At 41.1% G+C, this 21,728-nt stretch overlaps 1 protein-coding gene across 2 annotated transcripts in view; it reads left to right on the top strand.

The window, feature by feature from the left end:
* TENT4B (terminal nucleotidyltransferase 4B) overlaps positions 1–18,652 on the top strand; it is a 51,113-nt gene extending 32,461 nt beyond the window's left edge. Inside the window, exons 4-12 of one of the 2 annotated variants that reach the window (XM_069965943.1) lie at positions 1,983–2,103; positions 3,364–3,471; positions 5,720–5,848; positions 8,460–8,673; positions 8,755–8,881; positions 11,421–11,524; positions 12,071–12,255; positions 14,177–14,341; positions 18,271–18,652. In XM_069965943.1, coding sequence (XP_069822044.1) covers positions 1,983–2,103; positions 3,364–3,471; positions 5,720–5,848; positions 8,460–8,673; positions 8,755–8,881; positions 11,421–11,524; positions 12,071–12,255; positions 14,177–14,341; positions 18,271–18,447 — 1,330 coding nt within the window. In that variant the 3' untranslated portion in view covers positions 18,448–18,652. Of the gene's footprint in view, positions 1–1,982; positions 2,104–3,363; positions 3,472–5,719; positions 5,849–8,459; positions 8,674–8,754; positions 8,882–11,420; positions 11,525–12,070; positions 12,256–14,146; positions 14,342–18,270 lie in introns of both variants that reach the window. The other variant, XM_069965942.1, reaches the window with a different exon arrangement.
* Positions 18,653–21,728: the final 3,076 nt, after the last annotated feature.

The following is a 21,728-nucleotide window of genomic DNA, read 5'->3' as shown; positions in this document are numbered from 1 at the left end:
TCATCTGTGTTATATCTGTAGCTTTTTGTACTTCTGAATTTGTAATCTTTTTTTTTTTTTTTTTTTTTTTTTTTACATCAGTTGTTACCGTAGCATGGATACTGTAGTTCATATATGGTATTAATGATTCAACGCCTCTGGTGTTGGACATATTAAACTACATTCACGTATTGTGAATACTGTGGCAGAATGCCCACATAGAGACAGCTGTTGGGTGCATTTCTAAGGACTATTCATTATTCTAAGAATAATTTTCATTGTGGCAACGCATGTTTAAATAAAAAAAAAATAAAAAAGTTTCAATTACTTAAAGTGCAACTGTCATTTAAATGTCATTTTTCAGAAATTAATACATATCACTAGTACAAGCAATTTTAAGAAACCCTGTAATAGGTTTTATTAAGCAGTTTCCTTCTATACTTAAGAAGAAGCAGGATTTCTGTGTCCTTTATGGTCTATGGAGAGGGAGGGGTCAAGCACCAAGAGGAGAAAAGGCAGCCCTGCAGAGCACAACATCCTTTAATCTTCTGTTACCAACTATCCAGATAAGCACTGACCTTTCTGCCCTGTGAATTCAGTGTTTTATGTGCCCAGACAGTCTCTAAACTGCACAGCTGCTTGTCTCTTCTCCCTGCTCACTCATCCCGCTCAGCCTCTCCCCCCTCCATAGGCTATAACAGACTCTGCAAACCCGTATTCATTTTGCTTCTCTGAAATGAGGACGACTTTGCTTGATAATGCACAGTTATGGTGCCTTCACACATACCGACTCGCAGCAAAAAAACTCGCGAGTTTCTGCTGCAAGCTGAGGTCCTGGAAGGCCCCTATCACTACATACAAGCAGTGGTCTGAAAGACCGCTGCGTGTATGGAATGCAGCCGCCCCCTTAACCCCTTCGGCTCCCGCACCGCTGTCTCCATACATTACCTGGATCTGGCTGCACATGGTCCCGGGGTCCTGCTCTGCCGCCCAGCCAATTAGTGTGTTGCCCAGCCGCAGCCACTGATTGACTGGGCGGCAGAGCGGGACCCCATGCAGCCAGGTAATGTAGGTATGTAGTGATAGGGGCCATCCAGGACCTCGGCTCGTACCAGAAACTCGCAGCGAGTTTTTTTTGCTGCGAGTCGGTATGTGTGAAGGCACCCTTAAGAAGTGAGGGGAGGGTGTCTGTGAAACAGCTTTTTGAGTACAGAAAGAGGCTTTTTTTGCATAATAAAACCTATTACAAAGTTTCTTAATATCACTTGGACTATTAATTTCTGCAAAAATATTTAAAATGACTTTTAAATTACATGTCATAACACATGCTCCACAGACATTCTGTGGATTTTCCAAGCAGCCCTCCTACTAGTGATGAGCAGGATCTGCTGCACATTAGTGTTAGTGATCAGTGTGAGTTTAAGCACCCACATTTTTTACCTGTATCCAGGTTTGTTTGTTTTTTACACTTAGTTTTTTTCAGGTACCTTTTAAATTGACTGCTGCCCAGCCAGGTGCGCAAAATGGTTTGTAAGTCTGTTCCTGCAGAGAATGATTTGTCTTCTCAGGACTACTGTTTATCTCCCCCTATTGGGGCAGGGCTATGATCTGTAACTAGAATATAGCTCTGTTGCTTACAGGGGGGTCAGTGATAGTCTGGCACCTCCTGTCTCATCATTGTTTCAACCTGATGTGCTCTTACCTGCAGCTTTTCCTTCTCAGATCGGTTGTGGTGTATCACAGGTTTATCAGTAAGCTAGTGCAAGGAGAGCTGACTTCCATTACATTATAAACCAAAGGTGGGATAATCAAGTAACTAAGGCACAAATAAAGAGGTGGACAAGTCTTAATTGCCTACTGATACATTTTTGACCACATTGTGTAACAGTAGTTTTAATATTTCAGTTGCTATAACATCTGTTTGTTGCAATAAAGGCAGATAGCCTTGTGGTGTACTTTGCTTTTGCTATGCTGTGATCCAATAAATGCTGTTTTTCTTTTAGCGACATTGATCTTGTAGTTTTTGGGAAATGGGAGAACTTACCACTCTGGACTCTTGAAGAGGCTTTGCGGAAACACAAGGTTGCCGATGAAAACTCTGTCAAAGTACTGGACAAAGCCACAGTGAGTTGTTCTCCTTAGGCATCTTACATATACTTTTTCTTTTTAGGGTTTTGCAAGTACACTAATCTATTTCTCTGAAGACTTACCTGCTGTTATGTTAACGTAGCACACAGGATCCTGAGAATAAATGTGATTTTCTTACATTTGTCCTTTGCAACATTTTAGCTAAATGTTCAGATTAATGTGTTCATTTGATCCATTAGTGGCAGAGCCACCAATCTGCCCCTTCCGCTCCTCAAGAATGTTCATCTGGCGCTCTACTGTGAAGAGAACCGGAGTGACGTCACCGCAGAGCATCGCTTTAGTATTTTTGAGGAGAGGCAGATCAGTGCCATAAGGGTGATAGTCCCGCACTCAGTGTGCCGAACATCATAATTAAAAATATAATTTAAACTTTATAATTTAACGCTGAGGATGAGGGTAAGAAAATTGTTTTCATTCTGTGTGCTGTGGAAATACAAAAGTAAGTTGTAGTCTAACTAGCGTTTTCCCTTTTAGGGTGCTAACACACACACCGTATACGCAGCGTATTTTCTGCTGCAATACTCAACAGATACGCAGCAGATTAGATCTAAGTAACTGAACACAGCATCAAATCTGCACCATCAAATCTGCTGCGTATACGGTGTGTGTGTTTGTACCCTTAAAGCAAATGTATCATCAGAAAGATGATTAGTTTGTTAGGAAACATTCACATTATGTTTGTGTTCTATGTTGAAGGCATACATTTAATATTGATTTCTTGAATATGTAGTCTATTGCATGTTAAAGTGTCATTGTAATTTTCAAAATATTAATCAACAGAGGATGTGATATAAAGCATGTTTGCAATTCACATTTTTTTTTATGCTCAAGCTATACTTGTATGAAGGTCCAGTCTACTGAAGGCTTTTTAGTTTTGTCCTAGTTGGTAAAAAGAGACTAAACACATGAATCATGGTCAGTACAGCTCACCGTTCTGGTGACCAGGACATCCTGTGTTTAGTCTTTTTTTTTTTTTTTTTTTCCCCCAACCGTCACAGGACTAAAAAGCCAGACTTCAGGAAAGAAAGTATAGCTTTGTTTTAAAGCATAACAATAAAAAAAAGAGGGTAGGGGGCTGTATTGGCAGGCTTGGCTGACATTCATCTCATGTGTCAGGCATTCTGTAAGGGTTATCCACTGCCCGTAGGATAGGGAATAAGATGATTGGTTGGGGTCTGGCCACTGGGATTGTAAGTAATCAAGCTAATGTTGTGTTTTTTTTTTGTTTTTTTTTAGGTACCTATTATTAAGCTAACGGATTCGTATACTGAAGTCAAGGTTGACATAAGTTTTAATGTGCAGAATGGGGTAAAAGCAGCCCAGCTCATCAGGGATTTTATCAAGGTTAGAAAATTATTTGTTAATGTGCATATATTTGCATAACCTCCTAACAGCTTATCCAGAGCTCTGTTCAGGCTCAAAGATAAGGCCATAACAGTTCAGCCTAGTGCTGAGTGATTAAATTCAATCAATTACTTTATTTCCCCCCTTTATTTTAAAGTCATGCACAAATATATTTTTGTTTAAAATCATTAATTTAATGTTAGTTCTCCCCTGGAGGTGTGGCTAATACCTGATCAGAGAGGAGGTGGTAGTAGGACAGGCCAAAAAGTTTTGCTGACCCAGCTGATGGATTGCATGCTCAGCCAGTCAGTGACTGGCTGAGCAGGCAGTCCATCAAGCGCATTATGGCAGGGGGTCCCAGAGCGGGAAGAGGTGAATTGTGATAGTTTACCACCCCCACCCCCCAACTCTGCTGATGTTCCAAACAAATTGTGGGGCTGCTTATTAGCAGTAGTGGGTTCAGAAGGGTCTCAGCAGAGCCAAGAGAGTACTGTACATTGACATTTTATACAAAAACAGGATTTATTTTTTTCCATTTTCTGCAAACCCCTTTTAGGCTATGTTCACACAACGTAAGAGACCGGCGGTTCCGTGACCCCAGCCGGGTCACGGAACGGCCGGTCTCTACACGTATCATCCCAGCCGGTACTTAAGTACCGGCCGGGTGATCTTTCCGGCCGCGGAGCTCTGATGCGGGCGCATCAGAGCGCGCCCGCATTAGAGCTTCCCATAGCTCACAGTGAAGCAAGCGGTTGGAGCCGCTTGCTTCACTGTGTGAACTGACAGGGCTTTCTGCGGCCGGAATTCACTGAATTCGGGCCGCAGAAAACAGACATGCCAGTTTTTTCCGGCGCCGCATGGGATCCGGCCGTAGTGCATACGATGTATGTACGCTCCGGCTGGGATCCCATCAAAAATAAGGCTATGTTCCACCCCTCAAAACTACGGCCGTAGTCCTGCTGCGAGAACTACAGGCCGTAGTTTTACGTAGTGTAAACATAGCCTTAAGGTGTTAGATGTTCTTCTACGTAGAGATCTTGTTTTAAAGGGGATAGTTCACAAAAAAACAACTTTCAGATCAACTAGTGACAAAGTGCCAGAGTTTTGTAATTTACTGTTTAAAAAAAAAAAAAAAAAATCTCAAGTATTCCAGTACTTATCAGCTGCTGTATGTCCTACAGGAAGGGTGTATTCTTTCCAGTCTGGAGAGCAGGAGAGGTTTTCTGTTTGGGCAGTTCCAGTTTATGTCATGGACAGAGGTAACAGCAGAGAGCACTGTGCCAGACTGGAAAGAATACACATTTCCTGCAGGACATACAGCAGCTGATAAGTACTAAAATATAAAATACAAATTACAAATTTCTGGTACTTTCTGGCACCACTTGATTTGAAATAATTTTTTTTTTTTTTTTTTTTTTTTTTTAACTCTGAGGGAGAGGGAGGGTTTTTTTCATTCCGTTTGCCTTAGGATAAAACTGACATGTTATGTGACCTTTTGATAAAAATTTTTCTGGATTTGATGCAACCAAAAGTGCGCAACTTTGCACTTTGGATTTTTTTGCCGCTAACGCGTTTACCATGCAAGTTGGGGAATGTGATAATTTAGGAGTTTGTGCGATTACGCACGCGACAGTAAGTATGTACTGTATATATATTTTTTTATTTAAAAAAAATGGGATTCAAACTTGATCGGACCGTGCCCGCTAATTGCTGCGGTCCTGGGCTGCACTTTGCAGCCTGAATTGCGCCGGTTTAGAGCAGGGTTGCCGTGCAGCGTACATTTACATCACGGGTTGTCTAGGGGTTAATACAATTTACACTCAGAACTTTACTTTTTACTAGACACGTGCACAATTTATTATTTTTTTTTTTTCAAATCCGCCTGTCTTTAGTCGTTTTCTTCTTACCACTACTTACACCCTAAGGCCCAGTTCACACTGGGCAAAAATGGCGGAATTCCATGGCGGAGTTCTCCGCCGTGGAATCCCGTGGTGCTGCGTTGTCTAAATGGGAGGGCGCTTGTAGTCCCGCATGCGCCCTCCCATTCAGACACTGAGCATGGCGGAATTCCGCCGTTTCTGCTCTCTGAACTGGCCCTAAAACCAAAGGGGTTATTTACTTTTAAAAAGATTGCATGTATTTAGTTGAGTTTTTTTTAATGCTACAATGAATGGCTTTTTTTTAGGTTATTGTCTTACAAAGTGTTAATTGTAAAATCTCAATTTGTATTTCTGTCTGTCTGTTCCAGAAATACCCAGTTCTTCCATATCTAGTGCTGGTTTTAAAGCAGTTCCTGTTACAAAGAGACCTTAATGAAGTGTTTACTGGTGGTATAGGATCCTATAGTCTCTTTTTAATGGCCGTCAGTTTTCTGCAGGTAAGATGCCCTCGATTCATGTGTCTTTTCAGCAAACTTTGTAAATCGGTGGTAGTGAAGCAAAGAAAAAGCTTTGTGTAATACACCCAATTAGAGAGTGCCATTTTGTGCTTAAAGGCCTCTTCCATTGACTTTGAACTCATTCTAAATCTTGAGAGGGAGACCAGATGGATTCACATAGTGGTTGCTAGGGCTGGGCGGTATACCGCAAAAATACCGATACCGTCACTGGCGTTGGTTAACCGACCTAAAGTTAGCCAGGACGGTATCTGCGGTATTTTTGTATTTTTTTTCTGCTGCTCCTCCACCACTGACATGCCGGCGTCTCTGCACACAGGGACGCCGGCATCAGAGCGGCAGGGCCCAGGTGACAATGCCGCCCGTCCAAGCGCCTTCACCCGTCCAGTCCCAGGCCCCGTCCCGCCGCACCTGTCCATCCATGCGCCCACCCGTCAAGTCCGGTCCCGTCCGGCGTCCCTGCACACACAGCACATTGACATTGCCCTCCCCGGCACCAGTCCCGGCACCCCTATCTGCCCCCCTGTATAGTCATACACCCCTATCTGCCCCCCTGTATAGTCATACACCCCTATCTGCCCCCCTCCTCGTATAGTCATACACCCCTGCCCCCCCCCCCCCCCCCCCCCCCGTATAGTCATACACCCCTATCCACCCTCCCTGTAGTCATACACCCCCGTCCGCCATCCCTGTATAGTCATACACCCCCGTCCGCCATCCCTGTATAGTCATACACCCCTATCCCCCAGTATAGTCATACACCCCTGTGCGCCCTCCCTGTATAGTCATACACCCGTCTGCCATCCCTGTATAGTCATACACCCCCGTCCGCCCTAACTGTATAGTCATACACCCCTGTGCACCCTTCATGTATAGTCTTACCCCCCGTCTGCCCTAACTGTATAGTCATACACCCCTGTGCACCCTTCCTGTATAGTCATACACCCCTGTCTGCCATCCCTGTATAGTCATACACCCCTATCCGCCCCCTGTATATAGTCATACACCCCTGTCTGCCATCCCTGTATAGTCATACACCCCTATCCCCCAGTATAGTCATACACCCCTGTGCGCCATCCCTGTATAGTCATACACCCGTCTGCCATCCCTGTATAGTAATACACCCCCGTCTGCCCTAACTGTATAGTCATACACCCCTGTGCACCCTTCCTGTATAGTCATACACCCCTGTCTGCCATCCCTGTATAGTCATACACCCCTATCCGCCCCCTGTATATAGTCATACACCCCTGTCTGCCATCCCTGTATAGTCATACACCCCTATCCGCCCCTGTATATAGTCATACACCCCTGTCCGCCCCCCCTATATAGTCATACACCCCTATCCGCCCCCCCCTGTATAGTCATACACCCCTATCCGCCCCCCTGTATATAGTCATACACCCCTATCCGCCCCCTGTATATAGTCATACACCCCTATTTGCCCCCTGTATATAGTCATACACCCCTATCTGCCCTCCCTGTATAGTCATACACCCCTATCCGCCCCCTATCCCTATGTGCTGCCTGTATAGTCCTGTAACCCGATCCCAACCTCCTGTATAGTAATCCACCCCAATCCATCCCCCCCATATAGTCATACACACCTATCCCTCTATGACCTGTGTATACCCTGTAGAGGGTGTATACCTGTATATACACATGTACAGGTCTCTGCTGAGACCCCCTAATAATGACAAATAATAATAATGATAATAGACTAACCATGGGTTGCTGCTCAGTGAGTTCTTTTTAACTTTTTTGGAATCAAAATATCGCCAGTTTGGCACGGCAAGTGGGTGTGGTTTGCAAAAAGGGGTGTGTCATAATGATCGATCAATTATCGTTACCGCGGCTACATGTGCGATAAACCGCGATATTGATTTAGGCCAATATCGCCCAGCCCTAGTGGTTGCCCACAAAAGTCTGACATCTTGCAATGCAAAAGCAAGAAAGATGCCTTGTCAATTTATCATTCTGTCTCAGCCTGTTTGGGGAATTTCTCAAAGGTGCATCGGGATTCCGCCATTTTCCCCAATGTACATCCTGCTCACAGAAAACTGCCAAAAATGTTTGGAGCAGGTATAGATTATTGTGCCTGCCATGCACCAGCCTCAGATCCACTGGATTTACTGATAGGTGTGCGCCTCCAAGTAAATCCAGCATGAGCGGGGCTTTATTTGCAAGTTTATTTGCAGTTTGAATGGTATGGTCAACTTAACAGGGTCAATTCAAGGGTACATATACAGGTACAGGATCTGCATTGTTGCAGGATCTGCATTGATGCATTGTTGGTTCATTTAGTGAAATTGAAATCAGCTGCAGATGTACCCTAAAGGTCTATTTACACAGAAAGATTGTCTGACAGATTATCTGCCAAAGCTTTGAAGCCAAAGCCAGGAATGGATTTGAAAAGAGGAGAAATCTCAGGCTTTCCTTTATGACCTGATCTCTGTTTAGTCTGTTCCTGGCTTTGGCTTCAAATCTTTGGCAGATAATCTGTTAGATAATCCTTCTGTGTAAATGGACCCTAACTGTGAACCATTTATTTTTACATTTCAAGTATTGATCTGTTTTTTTCTTGTATTTGCAGCTGCACCCGCGAGAAGATGCCTGCAGTCCAGATGCCAACTATGGCGTTTTGCTGATAGAATTTTTTGAACTTTATGGAAGGCATTTTAACTATTTAAAAACTGGAATCAGAATAAAAGATGGAGGTTCATATGTTGCCAAGGATGAGGTACAAAAAAGCATGTTAGATGGATACAGACCATCTATGCTGTACATTGAAGATCCTTTGCAGCCTGGTAAGCATGTAACAGTCTGTGTGAAATATCAGAAGTTTGATTATACGTGTACCAAGTGACTTTTCTTTTGATTTTTCCTAGGCAATGATGTGGGAAGGAGTTCATATGGGGCCATGCAGGTGAAGCAAGCCTTTGATTATGCCTATGTTGTCTTAAGCCATGCAGTGTCACCCATAGCAAAATACTATCCCAACAATGAAAGTGAAAGGTAAGTGTTCGCTACATTACACTGTAAGAGTTTTATATGTAGGGTTCAATGGTGAATCTAATTAAATCTGCTGACTTGCCAATTAAGCTAAGGATTATTTTAATTTCTGATTCCTGTAGTCCACATAGGCCCCCTCCTCTGAAGCATTGGCTAACGGTGAGGCAGGATATGCTGTCCTGAGTGCACTCCAACACCGCTCTCCTCAAATAGTCTGGCCATTTTTCCAGCCTTAACAATTATGCTGACTATTTCTTAAAGGCCTTAACGTCCCAGCCCCTATGTAGAGATGCTTGATGTTGTAAGGGGGACAAATGGTTTAATACCAAGATTTCCTGGTCTTCCATACCCTGTTAAGTTGCGCTATTGCACATCTTTACATTAAATCCAGTACGGAGAACATTGTATACGCCTTACCCAGCACTTGCCATGTTTTATCACTCGTTGTCTGTGCTCCGAGCCTCCCTTTAGTACCTATCCTTCTGTGATGACGCCACATCTGTCCAATCACCATACACGGGAGCTGGGTGAGTATGGAGTGGGCTCCATACCCACTTGGTGTCGGCTGGTATCTGCAGCTGACATCCCCAGTGATGAGACATCTGAGGTCTCAGCAATGATGGTGATTTAACTTTAAAACTGTTTTTGCATATGTCATTAGGGGTCCTTTGGTCCAATCACACCCCTGTGAAATACCCCCTTAGCTAATCCCCTGTGCCCACTATGACAGCTGTTTTGATACACTCTACCAGTATATGCTGGTCTAAAAGATGAATACAATACAATGCATTGATCTATATAAGCAATTTTAATAAGGAGAAATTCAGCCTTTTTGAAAATGTGGCAGCCAACAGGGGGGAATTTGATAACGAGTACGAAATTACCTCTCCCCGTAACCCGCATTGAGCGCCGGGATATCCTCTGCTGCTGATGTCATGAGCCAGCTAATTAATAGTCTGCTCAGCCAGTCAGTGACTGGGGCAGGACGTGGCTCCAGTCACTGATTGGCTGAGGGGGCTGTCCCATCAGTTGGGTCAGGCATTATCCCCCCCACTTGTGGCGTCATCACAACTCGGGGAAATAACTTTCGTCGGGGGTCCCGTGGCTGTTGCTGCCACTCAATGCAGGCACGGGGAGAGGTAAGTGTGCACTCGTTATCAAATTCCCTCCTGCTGGCTGCCAGAATTTCACAATGGCAGGACTTATCCTTTTAATTGCTGAGAAACTTATTTCTAGTTGCGCTAACATAGTTCTTAAAAATGTATGAACCATTGGCTAACAAATTCAGATCACCTCCAATTTCGACATAAAAAGGAATTAACGTATTTGGTAGCGTTGGTATAGAATTGATAAAAATGTTGATTTGAGAAAAAAATTCAGAAAACAGGAAGTGTCGTGTTTTCCATGATAACCAAAAAATAAATAATGAATGTAAATTGCATTATCTCACATCTACTGCTGATTTACATTTTAAAAGTTATAACGACAGTGACACTTCAAACATACAAGCTAAATGGATTGCAAAAATGCAGTGTGGCTCTAGCCTAAGTTGGGTATTGCTGTATTTGTACTGACCTGAAGAGTAAAGTCTCATTGCAGCGGATTTGAAAGTGCGTATTTAATGCTGTGTTCATTCATTTCGTTAAATCTGCTGCGATACGGTAGGTGTGAAGGCACCCTAATAAAACATGTTGTTTATAGACCCATAATAAGGACACTTGTGTGCCACTGCATAATTCTCCTATGAGGATGCCCCAACCTGATAAATAAATTCCCTTTTCTAACAAAAGTAACAGGTTCTGTTCACACCACTGTCAAGCTTGAAGTATCTCCATCTTAAGAGCAGACAAAATAAAAATCACATTGTCAGCTCTTTCACTCCATGGACTCAACTAACACCTAATCGACCCCACTGACTTATAATGGGGGTCTGGAAGGTTTCCTCATGGTGTCTTTTTTATTTAGAAGATTAGCAATACCTGTTGTGCTATCTCTAATGCTGCGTTTAGACGGAACGATTATTGCTCGAATTTTCGCTATAACGATCGCATTTGAGCTATAATCGTTCCGTGTAAACACAGCAAACGCTCAAGCGATGAGCGAAAAATCGTTCATTTTGATCTTTCAACATGTTCTCAAATCGTTGTTCATCGTTTGCTAAAATTTCGCAGATCGCTTAGTGTAAACAGTCTTTCAAAGATTCACCCTATGTAAAAGATGGGCTTAAGCGGTCTTAAAAGCGATCGCAATAACTATTTTTCTTACGAATCTTCTAACTATTTTTCTCCATCTAAACGCTGATCGTTATAAAAACCAAATCATTGCTTCAAAATCGTTAATCGTTCGATTGGGTGAATTATCGTTCCGTGTAAACCCAGCATACCTGAGCCTCTGATAGTGTAAACTTGAAGTGATTTTGTACCATTTGGGAGACCTAAAAAAAATTTTTTTGAGAATCCCTGATGTCATGATGTATGATTAGAAACCCCTATGGGACAATTTACCACTTTCAAATTTAAACAATTCTGTGCATGTTTTTCAGCATTTTGGGACGCATTATTCGAGTCACAGAAGAAGTAGTTTCTTACAGAGAATGGATATCAGCGAAATGGGGTCAACAGAATAGGTCTGAACCACTTTACAATGGTAAGAATTTATATTTTCATTGTGACTGATTCCTTCCAGCTCAGCCTCTCACTGCAGCCAAATAACTTTTCAAAAATGTATCTGCTGTCAGCTGCACATCTGTGTAATAGGGGTTGTGCGGCTGGCATCTTATTAAAGCAAAAGCACCACATAAACAATCTAAATTTTTCATGCAACTCTGGCCTCACAATCAGGCCCTCTAAACGAGCTCTCATCTTAGCAGATGAGTGTTAATTAATATCATAGCTCAGGCCATCTAATAGTGTGTTTACACAGAGATTTATCTGACAGATTTTTGAAGCCAAAGCCAGGAATGGATTTGAAAAGCGGAGAAATCTCAGTCTTTACTTTATGACCCGTTCCCAGTTTATGGTCTGTTCCTGGCTTTGGCTTAAGAAATTTTGTCAGAGAAATCTGTCTGAGAATTTCAACTGAAAAGTTTGAGTGTTTTTATAGTTTTTAATAAATAATAATTCTTATGAAGAGCATATTTTTCTGTGTTGCATGGAGTCTCATGATGGTATTATGATTTCATCACCCCCTTAGGGAATGATGTGACCTTGATAGTGGACGTTCACCATTTGGATCAGTGTAACAATAACGTGTCTAGTCAAAACTCTGCCTTGGGACAAGCAAAGAGTAAGACCTCTGAAACCCTTGCTAAACACTCATCCAATTCATCTCGTCCTCTGTCGTCTTCCTCTTCCACCCTCTCCAGTTCCAGTGATGTGGTGAGTTTACAATACTTATTTATGATCTTAACTTTTTTGGGAATAGCTACCTTGATATCATGAAATTAATCAGTCAAAGCCATAAACCCATTTATTAAACCGAATAATTAAAGGCACTCTGTACCCACAATCTGACCCTCCAAACCACTTGTACCTTCGGATAGCTGCTTTTAATCCAAGATCTGTCCTGGGGTCCGTTCGGCAGGTGATGCAGTTATAGTGCTAAAAAAACTTTTAAAGTGTCACTGTCACTTTTTTTTTTTTTTTGCAGAAATCAATAGTACAGGCAATTTTAAGAAACTTTGTAATTTGGTTTATTAGCTGAAAAATGAATTTTTATCATGAAAAAGCAGTTTGAAGCTCTCCCCCACTGTCTTCATTGTTCTCCTATGGAGAGAGAAAAATAAGAAACCAAAACAGGACAACAAAGAGTTAATTAAAAGCTACAACACAGGCTTTCGCCTCTGACAGTCACCGCTGAGCTATCTGACCTCTGAATTGCACTCTGAATAGCTCCCCCGCTGTGTTATCCTTTGTTCTGTTTTCTGCTGCTGACATTTCTGCTCCGTCTCTTTTCCCCCCTCCCCTCTTCATAGAACAAACAGGATGCGTCTGATTGAGATGTCCTGATTCTGAGCAGTGGATGACAGAAAGGAGAGGAGGGGGGGACCTGGGAAAAGGCTTTTTAAATGCAGATAATGGCATATTTGCCTAATAAACCCAATTACAAAGTTTCTTAAAATTGCCTGGACTATTGATTTCTGCAAAAAAAATTCACGACAGTGACTCTTTAAACTGGCAGCCCCATGCCCTACGGGATTTTCTGTGCCCTAACTTTGCACCACCCCTCCGTCCCTCCTCCCCACCCTCTTCATCATTAGGAATGCCACTGGAACATTTTCTCCATGCTAAACATTTGCACAGGTGTCTTAACGATCCAGCCCATGTGCCTGGCTGACACAGCTGACGAATAGGAGGCAATCTGCCTGGTGCATTCCTAATGATGAGGAGGGTGGGGAGGAGGGACAGAGGTTGTGCCAGCCTAATGCATACACAATCTAGGCCACTTTTGTAGGGCACGGGGCTGCCAGTTTAAAAGTAGTTTTTTAGCACAATAACTGCATCACCTGCCAAACGGACAGCAGGACAGATCTTGCATTAAAAGCAGCTATCTGACAGTACAAGCGGTTTGGGGGGTCAGATTGTGGGTACAGAGTCGCTTTAAACCTAAAGATCAGTCTTCATCACATCCAAATTGCCTGACCTGTTCTACTGGAAAGGCTGGAGGCTTCTAAGCTAAAAGTTATCTAAATCCACCGTTTTTTGTTGGCATGATTGGCCAACTTTATTTAGTGTTTGGCTAGCTTTAGTTTACATTCGCGTTGGCAACTCAGTGTTTCTGTTAAATCATAGGAGCCCTGAGTTCTGAATTCATTGCACTATGGATGCCATTAAATAATAATGACGTCCATAAAGTTGGCAGTGTTTGGAAAAAAATAGTTTAGCATGTTCTGTAGCTCTTTTCCACAATACACATATGATGGAATCTGCAACAGAGACTCTGAAGCAAGCCTCTGCCACAGATGTAAACAGTCCTTTTAAAATGGGTATAATTTGATAGGTCAGAAGGTTGTTTAATTGTGAAAAAAATTTACAGGTATAAAGTTCCCAGGTTAGATAAGTAGGCCCTGACTATTTGAGCAGGGTTTAAAAATTTTTTTTTAAAAAAAAATCCAATATATGGATTCTGAAGCATATAATCTTATAGTGAAAAAACCCTTTTCACTAAAGTGTTATGCAAACACTGTTTTGTGTGGGTTTTGTACTGAGATCCACTGTTTAGCCAGTGGTATGAAATCTCCTTGCATGACACATCACGTGTCTCCCGTAGAAGAAAGTCATTAAACGTCTGTGCATTCAGGACTCAGACGGAACTCCATTCAAGACATCAAAGCAGCCAAGTTGTCGGCAGGCAAGTGATAGTCGAACAGGTCCTCAGGAATCCTGCACCAGCTCATCGCAACCCAGCAGCAAACTGCAAGCTAGCCAGAGTGTCAGCTCCTCAAACAGCAACAACAAGACCCAGGTATGAAGAGATATCTGTGTTATGTATCAGATCACTGCTCAGCACTTCTTCCTACAATCCCTATATATATGTTACAGTATATATTTTAAATAGAAACTGGTTTTAAGTCATCAGAGAAAATCTTAACATTTCCTAGAGAAAGATGTTTTCACCTTTACCAACCAGAAGGAATTGTTGACATATGGTGTCCCTCCCAAATTTTAGTAAAACTTACTTATACAAGTGGTGATGGACTTTAGTTTACTGTTTTTAGTTTTTCAAAAAGAAGTCATAAAGCATCAAAAGAGCAGTATTTTATGTGGCTTTTTGCAAACCAAAGAAAGCCACAAAATTGTGTGCAAAGGCGATCTTAAAGAGACAGTGAAGACAGCGTACTCACTGAGGCAACAGGTTACAGTGCCGCTATAGAACCCTAGGGAGAGGAGGAGAGGCAGTAGACACTGCTCCTTGGTAAGTGTTTTACTGTTTCAGTCCAATGATGGGCTTCATTCTATTGATGCTTCTGACAGTAATAACTCTGCCTGGGGAAATCTTGCATGATTGTCATTTAGGACTTGGCTTTTAGCTCCAAGCCCTGTCTCCAAATCACACCTGGAGTCCCAGCCCTGAACATAACTCAAGCAAGCGAGGGAGAGGCAGGGTGATGCTGTAGCACACAAGCGGCCCTGCCTCCTTGGCACTTTGTCACATAATGAACTGAAACCTCAAATCCAATTAAAGGGTAGGCTAGGTTCACACTGTGTTTTTGCAGTATGTTTTTTTCATCTATTTTATGCAACAAAAAAAAGGATAAACTGATGAAAAACTTTAAGCATTTGTGTGCATCAGAACAGGTGTACACAAATGCATCAGTTTTTTTCATCCACATTTTACATAAAATGGATGAAAAAAAATGGATTGCAAAAACGCAGTGTGAACCCAGCCATATTCTCTGAGGAAAAACGCTTTTAAACAAACTGGTGTTAAAGTTTCTTTGATTTGTATGTTACTTCTATTTAAAAAATATCAGGGTTTGCAGTACTTATCAGTGCTTACCACCTCTGTCCGTGTCAGCAACTGTCCAGTGCAGTAACAAATCCCTGTAGAGAACCTCTTCTGTTTGGACAGATCCAGTTTATGTCATGGACAGAGGTAACCGCAGAGAGCACAGTGTCGGATGGGAAAGAATACACCACTTCCTGCAGGACATACAGCAGCTGATAAGTACTAGAAGACTTGATATTTTTAAGTAGACATAATTGCAAATCAATATAACTTGATGACTCCACTTTATTTGAAAACATTTTATTTTTTGAGTGCCCCTTTAACTTCATTTAAAGACAGGCACATTCAACTATGTGTGTGTGTGTGTGTGTGTGTGTGTGTGTGTGTGTGTGTGTGTGTGTATATATATATAATATATATATATATATATATATATATATATATATATATATATATATATATATATATATATATATATATATATATAATTTTTTTTTTATTTACTTTTTTTTTTAATTTTATTATTATATACACACACACACCCTGGCAGAATTTTTTCTTTTTTAGGCACACATGAGCTGTTAGTTGGGCATCGCTGCATTATCGCAAAAAGTAAAACTTTACATAGTTCCTGTACGAGTGACCAGCAGCACTGTAAAGTCCTTATACTGTTGGTCTTGCTTTTTAACTATGAGGCAGTATAGCAAGCACAAGAGCTAAGAAGTCTTTATTATGTTGAAGATCCTAATGTGCTGCTTGATTTCCTGTTTCCAGTAGTTGAGTATCCTGATCCTTCCCACTCCAGTCACACTTTGATATACTTATGATTGGGGGTTGATACCCCCTGACCACCAGACCACTGCCCCATTTCCTCCTGCCCTGTCAAAGAGAGTGCAAAGCTGCGCTCACCCATCCCACATTTGGCATTGGTCGTAAAATGTAGAGCTGTGTTTGCACTGTCCTGTGCAGTCGCTGTCTTTGAAGATAGTTTTAGCGCACACAAATTTATTTAGCATGTGGACAAAAAAGTAGACAACTGCACATTGGAGTCCTTCTAAATGAATGCAGAAGTGGTACTAGCTGACTAAGTTGAATGGGCTCGCTGCAGTACTCTGTGTCATATTGGCATCTTTTTTTTTATTTGATGCCAACATATACCTTTTGGACTCTTTATTAGACTTATCTAGGGTTACTTCTTCTAAAAAAAAGCTTGACTGTTTAATGGGATGGAGTTGCAGTGCCACTCAAACTAATTTCTTGAAGAAAGCAGATGTGTTTTTTTTCTAATCCTGGATAGCCCCTTAACCCTTTGAGGACCAGGCCCAAAATGACCCAGTGGACCGCGCAAATTTTGATCTTATTGTTTCCGTTTTTCCCTCCTCCCCTTCTAAGAGCTCTAGCACTTTCAGTTTTTTATCCACAAGGCCATGTAATGGCTTGTTTGTTACAGGAATAGTTGTACTGTGTAATGGCGTCATTCATTTTACCATAACATGTATGATGGAATTCCAAATATATTATTTATAAAGATATAAATAGGTGAAATCGTAAAAAAGAATGCAATATGGTAATGTTTGGGGGGTTCCTGTGTCTACGTAATACACTATATGGTAACAGCGACATGATACTATTATTCTATAGGTCAGCCCGAACACAATAACATGCAGGTTTACACAGATTCTCTAATGTTATATATTTTTTTTAAATGAAATCCTTTTTTTGGCAATTAATTATAAATAAAATGGGCCTATTGTGACGCTTATAACGGTTTTATTTTTTCACCTACGGGGCTGTATGGGGTGTCATTTTTTCCGCCATGATCTCTAGTTTTTATTAATACCATATTTGTGAAGATCAGACGTTTTGATCACTTTTTATTTATTTTTTTATATATATAATGTAACATAAAATTGGTAATCCGCGCACTTTTTTCCCCTCTTTTCGTGCACGCCGTTTACCGTTCGCAATGACGCTTGTTATATTTTAATCGGACAATTACGCACGCTACGGTATATTATTTGTTTATTTATTTTTATATGTTTTATTTATATAATGGGAAAGGGGGGGGTGATTTCAACTTTTATTGGGGGAGGGGTTTTGGGGTTGTGTGTTAGTGTTTTTAACTTTTTTTTTTTTATCCCTTTGGGGGACTTTTACATCCGGTACTTGGATTTGTACACTGATGAATGCTATGCCATAGGCATAGCATTGATCAGTGTTATCAGCGATCTGCTCATTGAGCCTGCCTGTGCAGGCTCAGTGCAGCAGATCGCCGATCGGACCGCACGGAGGCAGGTAAGAGACCTCCGGCAGTCCGTTTTACCGATCAGTGTGACTGCGGGGGTCCCGATCGGTAGGTGACAGGGGGCTCCCCCTGTCACTTACACTTAAACGCCGCGGTCGCACCGCGATCACGGCGTTTAAGGAGTTAATGACACTTGGCAGCGCGATCGCTGCAGCGCGTCATTGCCGGTGAGGTCCCAGCTGCTGATTGCAGCCGGCCCCCACCTGCTATGAAGCGCGCTCCGCTCCGGAGCACGCTTCATAGCTGGAGAAACACCCTGGGCGTACAGTTACGCCCTAGGTTGTCTGGGGACAGACTTCCATGGCGTAACTATACACCCTGGGTCGTCTAAGGGTTAAAATAGTCTTAAAACAGCCTAAGGGGAATAAACAGCTAAGCTTAGGGTTTTCTCCCCTGCTGCTGATCACACAGGCACAGTATTACGGCTCACAGTCAGCATAGATGCACAGTAATTGGGTCCGGTGGCTGGTGGAGGTGCCAAACAGGACAACATCAAACGTTAGACACCCGCCCTTTCCATGTTAAGTTTAGTATATAATATAGTGTATAATAGAATTGTTTCACAGATAACATTATTTGTTGTTTTGCATGAGTTTGAATACTTGCTTGGACTAATACATCTTTGCCTCATTTTTTTCAGCATGGCACAACTAGACTTTTCCGTTCAGTGTCCTCCAGCAAAGGTTTTCAGGCTCAACCCAACACAAGCCAAGGCACATCAGTGCCAAGCCGACATCTACAGAGTGGCAAAGCACAGCACCAGCACTACCATAGCAAAAAACGCAAGCACAAGCGGGAAACGGACCTCTGTAGATAGCTGTCAGAGCTGGACACGTGTGTGACCTTCCTCATTGTGCCGCAACACAGTTCAACTGTATCCAACGGCTTCATGACTGTACTGGAAGCTTACAAACTTTTGAGTCGGTTTCTTTTTACTTCGGTTTTTCCCAGCTGACCACAGAATTGGATCATGAACACTTTAAAACAAAAAGAAAAAAAAAAAAAAGAAAAAAAACTAAAAATCTATATATAAAATGGCTGCTCATTTGATAAAACATAGGGAGCTAAAAAAAAATTATTTGCACTTCTTTATCAGCACCTGTGTGCTGATTTATAGGACTTAAAGATAGAAATAAAAGAACAATTCAAAGTAAAATTTCAGAATGGGGTGCAATTTGCAGAAACCCCTTTGTTATTTGGGAACTTTATTTCTGCATGATTTTTTTTATCGTTTTGAATATTCTACCATTTTATTGTGCATACCACAGTATATGAAATTGCACTTTTGTAATGGTGCAAATGCTTTTTACATAAATCTTTATTAAAAAAAAAAAAAAAGAAAAAAAAAAGTTGGACTAGTTTAGGAAAAATGTTCATCCGCATTGAGATTAAGTTGATTTTGGTCACCTGAAAAGATAATTTCTACTCTGTTGCCCATTGTCATTTATTTATTTATTTTTATATATTATATATTTAAATGGCAAATTATTAGAAGGCAGATGGCCTGACTATGGGAAGAATGTAGCACATTTTTAAATAACATGTCATTTTGACAGTCACAAATGTTTTTCTGTCATTCATTTTTTTTTTCTGTTGCATCAGACTTGTGTTATGATTGAATGAATGAGGGACAACACCATAAAAAGTTTCAGCATGGGTGTGTGGCTTCTATGCAGGTAGAAACTCAATTACTGGTGCATACCTACCAATATATGGGACATTTAAGCCCCATCCAAGATTGCCCTCAAAACAGCCTTCAAAAATAAAGATTCATATGCCTCATCTTATTTTCGGTCTGATTCCCTGGATAGTCTTATGATAAACTGGGCCATTGGCAGGTATGCTAGAATTCTGATTCCTTAAAGGGGTTATTCAGGCTTACAGAAATATGGCTCCTTTCTTCCTGAAATGGCACTACTCTTGTCTTCAGTTGGGATGTGGTGCTGCAGCTCAGTTAACTGTAATATCAAACCCAGGGACAGGTGTGGTTCTGTTTTTGTAAGAAAGTAGCTGTGTTCTTTCTAGTCCTGGATAACACCTTTAACTGGTAATGCTATAATGCTTCCTCGCTCCACAAAAATGTAAAATCAGATTGTGCTTTGATTAGCCTCTGCTCACGCTTGCCTTGTGGGAACATGATCCAGTGCTGGATCCATCACATGCAACATGGATTCAGTTAATTGTAAATCAAAGCCCAAGTGTGAATAGAGCCTTATGGTACTTTTACACGGGACGATTGATCATTCGTTTTTGCGCGATAACGGTCAAATTCGAACGATAATCGTACGTGTAAACGCAGCGAACGATCAAACGACCAGCAAAAAATCGTTCATTTTGATCTTTCAACATGTTCACAAATCATCGTAGATCGTTCGCAAAAAATTTGCAGATTGTTCAGTGTAAACATTCTTTCAACAATTTCCCCTATGTGTGTGAGAGGCTAAAACGATCGCATAGCGAATTTTCCGTATGATGTATCGTTCAGTCTAAACGCTGATCGTTAGAAAAAAAACATTGTTCATTTAAAATCGTTAATCGGGCGAATTATCGCACCGTGTAAAAGTACCAGTAGGCTACTTATCTGATGTGAATGTAGTCTGTTTAGCTTTTCCATTAGACTTTTCTAATGGAGTTAATGAGGAGACTTCTCACCAAAATTGCAGCTTATCACCATATGTGAATATAGCCTGTGTTCAGAATACAGAATATAGCCTGTGACTACATTATACATGGATGCTCCTACTCAAGTGTGTTCTACATAAATATAGAGTACAGCTCCAAGTAAATTGTCATTACATACCTAACAATTTCTAGTATTCTATTGGAATCTTGCTCCTTTTACATAGAGGAGGAGTTTGAATTTCAGAGACTCTGCTTGCTGTATAGTAGCTTTTTTTTTTTAGAACACAGGCTGACATTTGTTGCAGTCATTGTCGGCACATTACAGCAGCCATTTGATCTCTCCCATCACATCGGTAAAAGGAATGTTTTTGAAGGAAAATAGGATTTTTTTATGTGTTACCTGCTGTAGTTTTTAATGAGTTGGAGCTTTCCTGTAAAGCCACAATGATGTTGGAGAAGGAGGGTCTAGACTACTTTAATCTTTTGGTGCTTATAGTTTTTACAACCCTTATATCAATTTATGGATTTTTTTTTTTTATCAAGTAGAGGAAAGATTATGGAAGTATAATAAAAAAGGCTTTATGGCCATGTGCCTTGCCTGAAGAATAACTTAAATACTCTTTGCTCTGTGACATGATTCATAATTATTCTAAAAATGACACCAAAAAACCTATTTTCTGTTAATGAAATGAGAAATTGACTATTATGACTACTATTCTCTAGACTGGGAATATTTAGCTTTGTTCAGCCAGCCATTGTAATATTTCATTAGAATGGCATTGGATAAAAATTCTAGAATCTTCTCATTGGCCAGTGCAGATGATTCATCCCTGACTCTCACTTTCATCCAATTCTCCATGATCACTTATTACCTCGCAGTAATTCATTTTTTATTTTTTTATTTTTTTTGAGGTTTGTGTGTTTTGTCACAAAACCTTGACTTCTGTTCCTGTCCACTTGTTTTGTTGTACATTTTCTCTTTTTATGCAATATGCAAACTTTTATGCAATACTGCTACTGCAGTTCTTTAAGGCTAAAACAAAAGTGAATCCAGTAGGAGGGAGACATCTTAGTCCTTCCTGAATATTTCCAATTCCTCTTGAATTCACTCTGAGTTTTGTCTCAAAACCTGCAGTGGCAGTATTCCATAAAAAGTACTGTGTGTGACACCAGCCTTATATATTCCTGTTTTATTTATATCAATTTTACACACTGCTGACCAGGAACAACCACCATCTCTTGCTACACTTCGGTCTTTTACCTGATGGAGTTTTGTAAGCTCTTCCTTGTTTGACATGGCAGCTCTCTTGTTGGGGCAATGTTTTCTTTAAGTTAGCCAAGACCACGACTGTGGGAGGTCTGTAAATATTTTTCATTTTACCTACAGACTAAATTGTATTTCTAGACCTTTGCTGGTATTTGTTTTAGAAAAGGGGGATTCTTTATTGTTTTGCTAAAAATTTAATTATTCCCTAA

This window comes from Dendropsophus ebraccatus, chromosome 4 (assembly GCF_027789765.1).
Source record: "Dendropsophus ebraccatus isolate aDenEbr1 chromosome 4, aDenEbr1.pat, whole genome shotgun sequence".
NCBI classification, from domain to species: Eukaryota; Metazoa; Chordata; class Amphibia; order Anura; family Hylidae; genus Dendropsophus; species Dendropsophus ebraccatus.
This window is presented reverse-complemented; position numbering and strand designations above follow the sequence as displayed.